We start from the raw sequence: 6,000 nt of genomic DNA on the forward strand, positions 1-6,000 counted from the left end.
AGCACAAAAGACACCAGCCTTGGGACTTCCCTGGTGGACAGTGGTTTGGAGTCCACCTGCCAATGCAGGGGACACGGGTTTGAGCCCTGGTCCGGGAGGATCCCACATACCACGGAGCAACTAAGCCCGTGCACCACAACTACTGAGCCTGTGCTCTAGAGTCCACAAGCCACAACTACTGAGCCCACATGCCACAACTACTGAAGCCCATGAGCCTAGAGCCTGTGCTCCACAACAAAAGAAGCCACTGCAATGAGAAGCCTGCACACCACAACGAAGAGTAGGCCCCGCTCACAGCCAACTAGAGAAAGCCCGTGTGCAGCAATGAAGACCCAACGCAGCCAAAAGTAAATTAAAAAAAAAAAAGACGCCGGTCTTGCCAGCACCATTATGGCCACAGCATGTCCACGGGCCTGGGCATGGTCCAGGCAGAGAGATGCTCTGGGGTAGGGACCCCATCTTGCTTGTTCTTCTAAGCCTGCAAGAGTGGAATATAGTCCCTGGTCCACAGTGGGATGAACAGAAAAGGCTGGCTTAGCACTCCTCTGAAGAAACATCTTTTATGATTTAAGAGTGTTTCACAACTCAAACGGTAAGGGGAAAAAAAAAAAAAGACTTAAAACTAAACACATACAGGAAAATAGAGGTAGAATCAAAAGAGAAGGCCAGTAGGAGTCTAAATTGGTACAACCAAGTCAGAAAACAACCTGACAGTTTCTAAACTAAGCATATACATACACCATGAGCATACCTAAGTATCCTCTCTAGATGAATGAAAACATAATCCTCAAAAACACTTAGGCAAGAATTTTCACAGCTGCTCTATCCATAATAGCCAAAAACTAGAAATAGCCCAAATGCCCATCAACAAGGGAAACACACTATGGTCTATTCATACAGTGGAATACTATTCAGGAAGAAAAAAATGAACAAATTACTGAATCATGCAACATTATGCTGAACAAAAGAAGCCAGATAGAAAAGAGCAGAGCTGTATGATTTCATTTGTAGGACATTCGAGAACAGGCAAAACGATCAAACAGAGAGACACTGGATGGGCGACTGCCTGGAGCCAGGAACGATGGACCACAAAGGGAACTTCCGGGGACAATCAAGGTGGTACTTATGTGAGTAATATACACTTATCAAAACTGTTGGAACTGTTCACTTTAAAAAAGTGCATTTGACTGTATACAAATTATACTTCATAAACTTGATTAAAGAATAAAATCAATTCAGAGCTTGCTATCGCAGACAAAATACAATGATTTTTTAAAAATGATAACAAAGAGGGGGTTTGCAGATTTGGCTAAACCTCCCAGCAGTTAAAGGACAAGAAGCACAATTAAAGTCCACGATGCAGAACACACCAGCTTTCAAGAGACACAACAGCAACTGCTGGCCCCAAGGTCTGCGAGATGCATCCCCCTAAGAGTCCTCAATACTGAGAGATGCATCCCCCTAAGAGTCCTCAATACTGAGAGTGCCCAGGAATGCTCTGAGAAGAATCACCAGGGAGAACCAGAGTGCCTATCTGCTTCCTTTTTTGTTGTTTTTTGGCCACACCATGCAGCCTGTGGGATCCTAGTTCCCCCGACCAGTGATTGAACCCGGGCCCCCAGCACTGGAAGCACCGAGTCCTAAGGCTGGACCGCTAGGGAATTCCCCCATCTGCTTCTTTCATCAGCTCCTCCTCTTCATCATACGGTCGGGGCATCAGGCAGACACAACCCAGGCTCTGTTCCTGGTCCAGCCTCCCAGCTGCCATCACCTCCACCCCTGCAGTTGCCCCTCGGTGTCACTCACCTCCTCGTGGGTCCATTTGACCTTGCACTTGCTGTCTCGCTGCTCCGGCACATCTGAATCTGTGTCCTGGTAGTGCAGCTCATCCAGCTCCTCACTGCAAGGAAAGCAAGCCAAAGGTCAAGGACATGTGTCTCTCCACTTGCTGCTACATGATGGACGGACAGTGTGGACTGTGGCCATGACCTCTTTACTCTTTCATTTTCAGTTAACACTCTAATGATTTCAAAAGCTACAAGAAAAAAGAAGTTAAGATTTCACCAAGGACTTCCCTGGTGGCGCAGTAGATAAGAATCCACCTGCCAACGCAGGGGACACGGGTTCGAGCCCTGGTCCGGGAAGATCCCACATGCCACGGAGCAACTAAGCCCGTGCTCCACAACTACTAGAGCCTGCGCTGCGCTCTAGAGCAGACAAGCCACAACTACTTAACCCGCACGCCACAAATGCTTAAGGCTGTGCGCCTAGAGCCGGAGCTCCACAAGAGAAGCCACCGCAAGGAGAAGCCCGCACACAGCAACAAAGAGTATCCGCCACTTGCCGCAAGTAGAGAAAGCCCGTGTGCAGCAATGAAGACCCATCACAGCCAAAAATAAATAAATAAATTTATTAAAAAGATTTCACCAAGAATATTATATTCAACACCAGACACCTATTTCAAATTTTCTTTTAAATAACAAAACTTTTTCAACTTGCACGGGTATTTTAAGGATTAAAGCTGATGATGTATGTGGGCTTCCCTGGTGGCGCAGTGGCTGAGGATCCACCTGCCAATGGAGAGGACACGGGTTCGAGCCCTGGTCCGGGAAGATCCCACATGCCGCAGAGCAACTAAGCCGCTGCGCCACAACTACTGAGCCTGTGCTCTAGAGCCTGTGAGCCACAACTACTGAACCCACGTGCTACAACTACTGAAGCCAGCGTGCCTAGAGCCCGTGCTCCGCAACAAGAGAAGCCACCACAATGAGAAGCCCGCACAACACAACCAAGAGTAGCTCCCGCTCGCTGCAATTAGAGAAAGCCATATGCAGCAACAAAGACCCAACACAGCCAAAAAAAAAAAAAAAAAAAGCTGATGATGTATGTAATCATCAAGCACCAGGATTTTAAGAAATATTGTTCGAGAAAACCATTTAAAATACATTATCTCAGTAACTATGTCCATTTTTGCATACCCCTTCTCAATCCTTGCCTACACATAGGTCTAGTTTATGGAGCTAAAAATCAGAGTACAAGCAGCTTTGAATTCTGGATGCTTTTATTTTTCTAACAGGTAATTTTCCAAGTTACTCCAAAATCTTCCTATTTATCAGGTTTAATAGTTACAAAAATGGAGATCATGCTATCCACCCCCAGGCATGTCCGGGGCTCACAAGGGCACCCTCCCAACTCCATTAGGTCACCTCTGTCAGGGACATTCCAAAGTCAGGCATTTTTAAGTGGGAAAAAAGCCTACACGTCTCCAAACAAGCAAGGCAAGCACAGGCCTCTCCAAAAGAGGAAGAGGACTTCCTTCTGTGGCGACGCTCCTTTCCCCTTCTCAGCATCTTCCTAATCACACCTACACTCCCCAGAGCACATTGGAAATCCTCCCATCTCAGAACATAAGCCCTTAGGCTGCAACTGCCTGTCTCCTTGACAACCTGGACAGAGGTCAGCTCCACCTCATATCTGTAGGGCCTTAGGGGGGTAGCATCAAAATGCCTTAAGAAATGTTTGCTCTGGGAATGGCTGGACATAGGAATGAATAAACGTGCAAAACTGCTGCCTCTTAGTCGGTAAGAAATGCTAATACAAGTACACTTTTTAGAATTAGGAAAGGGACAGACCGGATTTCTAAACCCAGCGATACACCAGTCATAGGAGGAGCTGAAATTCAGCCTTGTCTTGTCATTCCCAACCCAATTCATGGGGTCCTCCACTATCGCAAAGTAGGAGGCAAAAAAACTCTACAAGATGCTAATAACAGAAGGAAGTTGGCTTTAACATCAACTGCCCCCCAGACTCCGTTTTGACAGAAACTACCTTTGGTTCTCCAGCACCCAGCTTCTGACAGAAGCTCAGCAAATGTTCCTTCGAGGAAGAGACTGTTTCTGTGTAACACTCTCTGGTGCTCCAAAATACTCTAATAGCTCAGACGGCTGGGAGAATTCTGTGAGGTAATATACTTCTAGCACCAACACGATGACTGTCTACTTCACATGCATTCTCATTATCCCCATTTAATAGATGTGAACATTGAGGCTCACAGGGTTATGCCACCTGCCAATTCCACTAAGCCAGGCTCCAACCGGCACCTTCCAGTCCTCATCTCGTAATCCCAGCTGGAAAAGCAGAGGCTAAGTCAGAAGTGGCAACCACATGGAGGTCCAACACACCCTTTCTATGCCCTTTCATGCGCTGGGCTCTGCTCCAGATAGGGTGAGTCAGAAGCTGAGCAGGAAGTAGGGCACTGGTGCAGAGGAGAGTTACAGCAGGTCACCGAGAATCAAACTGAATGCTCTTCCAGGGTACAGAACTCATCCCTCACCTGGTGGGGGGGGGGGGGGGAGGTCCTCCACTGAGCCCCAGGGGAGAAGTAGCAGAGGACCTGGGGGTTGTCTGGGGCCTTGGTTGTTGCCTGGAGTTAACACTTCCTGAACCAGAAATTCAGGGCCTGACTAGTGCCTGCCCAGAACAACCCTTGGGAATTGGAGCTGCCCTGAGAAATTGTGGCCTGAGGAAGACACACCCTGAGCCTGAACACTGCCCAGGGAATCAGATGCTTCCTTGCTGAAAGGAATTCTAGGGAAAGCCAGCAACGATTGCTTCTCAGGTCTATATGCTGGGCCTGAGAAGGCAAACACCATCTGAAGTGGGGTTTGAAGTTATCTGGGCTGCATGAATCCAGGGAGGGAACAGGGCAGAATCCCATTGTCCTCTGTGACTCCCAGACTGGTTGAAAAGCCCAGAGCTCAGGCACCCGGCGCACAGGTCTAAGACACGGACCTGGAGCCCACAGACCTGGTTCTTGGCTTGACTCTGCTACTCATTCTCTGGCGAGTTAAGTAAGATGGAGACCGCAGTTCCTGCCTCCACCCCAGGGGCTGCTGGCACAGAGCGGTCTCGATACACATCAGTCTCTCTTCCCCTCGCCTTCAACCTCAGCTGCCCCAAACCCCTCATGTGGAACAGGAAGACAGGTCTCCGAAACGAAAACGAGCTGGGGTCCGCAACCCAGGTGGTGGGGGACCAAAAAGTCAACACCCCCGCCCCTGCATCCTTCCTAGGTCGGGGGAGGGAGCTTGGGGTTCTGTGTTTCCCCGAATATTAAGAAATGGCCACCGGCAAATCTGAACCCCAAAAGGCTTGAACGACAGGAGTCTCCCAGGCGTTGGCCGCCCGCTCGCCGTGACTTGGAAAATCACTTTCCTTCTCCAGGGGTCGCCTCCCTCACCGGTAAAACCCCTTCCAGCTGACACCGCCGTCCCACCCCCACCCCGCAATTAGGCGGGAGACAAAATGACATCATGCAGGGCTTGGCCCGGGTCCCAGGAGACCCGCCCGCCCCAGCTCCGAGGCCCAGGGAGCCGAGCGAGGGGCCCCCGTGAGACCCCGGCTTCGCGCGCACCCCCCGCGTCTCCCCGCGTCGGGCGACACAGGACACTGCGTTTCCTGAGGACCCCACCCCCGCCCGGCTCAGAAGGGCACGGCGAGGGTGGGGGCAGAGGTCGGGGTTGGGGGGGAGGTCGGGGAGGGGGGAGGGGCCCTTAGCCTCCCGGCACCTCTCACCCGCGTGTCCGCCGAGACATCCCCCCGGCCCGGGCCGCGCCGCGCTCGCCCGCCCGCCGGCTGAGCCCGGAGCGGGAGCCGGGCCGGGGTCAGGGTGCGGGCTTCTCCGGCCGCTCCGGGCCCCGGGGCCGCGCTGCGAAGCGTCAGCGTGGCCGCAGGTCCCGCCGCTGCTCGCAGGGGCTGCGGTAGCCGCCGGCGCGCACAGAAGCACTTTTCTATCTCCCGCCAAGCGCGTCGGCGCCGCCCGGGCCTGGCGCGCGGGCGGGCTGGCGTGCGCGGGGCGGGGCCCGCGGGCGGGGCGTGCTCGGGGGGCGGGGCCGGAGAGCCGAAGAACACCGCACCTGCGCAGAGCCCTGAAGCCCCAGGGCAGGGAGAGGGCGTGGGTGTGGCTCCGAACAGGCAGTCAGGTGACTGAGGCCTGGCCTG

The 6,000-nt window shown here is 52.4% G+C and overlaps 1 protein-coding gene across 1 annotated transcript in view; it reads right to left on the bottom strand.

Annotated features, from left to right (window-relative positions):
- MYBL2 (MYB proto-oncogene like 2) overlaps nt 1-5,800 on the bottom strand; it is a 28,161-nt gene extending 22,361 nt beyond the window's left edge. Inside the window, exons 1-2 of the mRNA XM_032604515.1 lie at nt 5,575-5,800; nt 1,807-1,900 (exon numbers count right to left, since the gene is read on the bottom strand). Of these exons, the coding sequence (XP_032460406.1) occupies nt 1,807-1,900; nt 5,575-5,594 (114 nt within the window). The 5' untranslated portion in view covers nt 5,595-5,800. The remainder of the gene's footprint in view (nt 1-1,806; nt 1,901-5,574) is intronic.
- Nucleotides 5,801-6,000: the final 200 nt, after the last annotated feature.

This window comes from Phocoena sinus, chromosome 15 (genome assembly GCF_008692025.1).
Source record: "Phocoena sinus isolate mPhoSin1 chromosome 15, mPhoSin1.pri, whole genome shotgun sequence".
In the NCBI taxonomy this organism is placed as follows: domain Eukaryota; kingdom Metazoa; phylum Chordata; class Mammalia; order Artiodactyla; family Phocoenidae; genus Phocoena; species Phocoena sinus.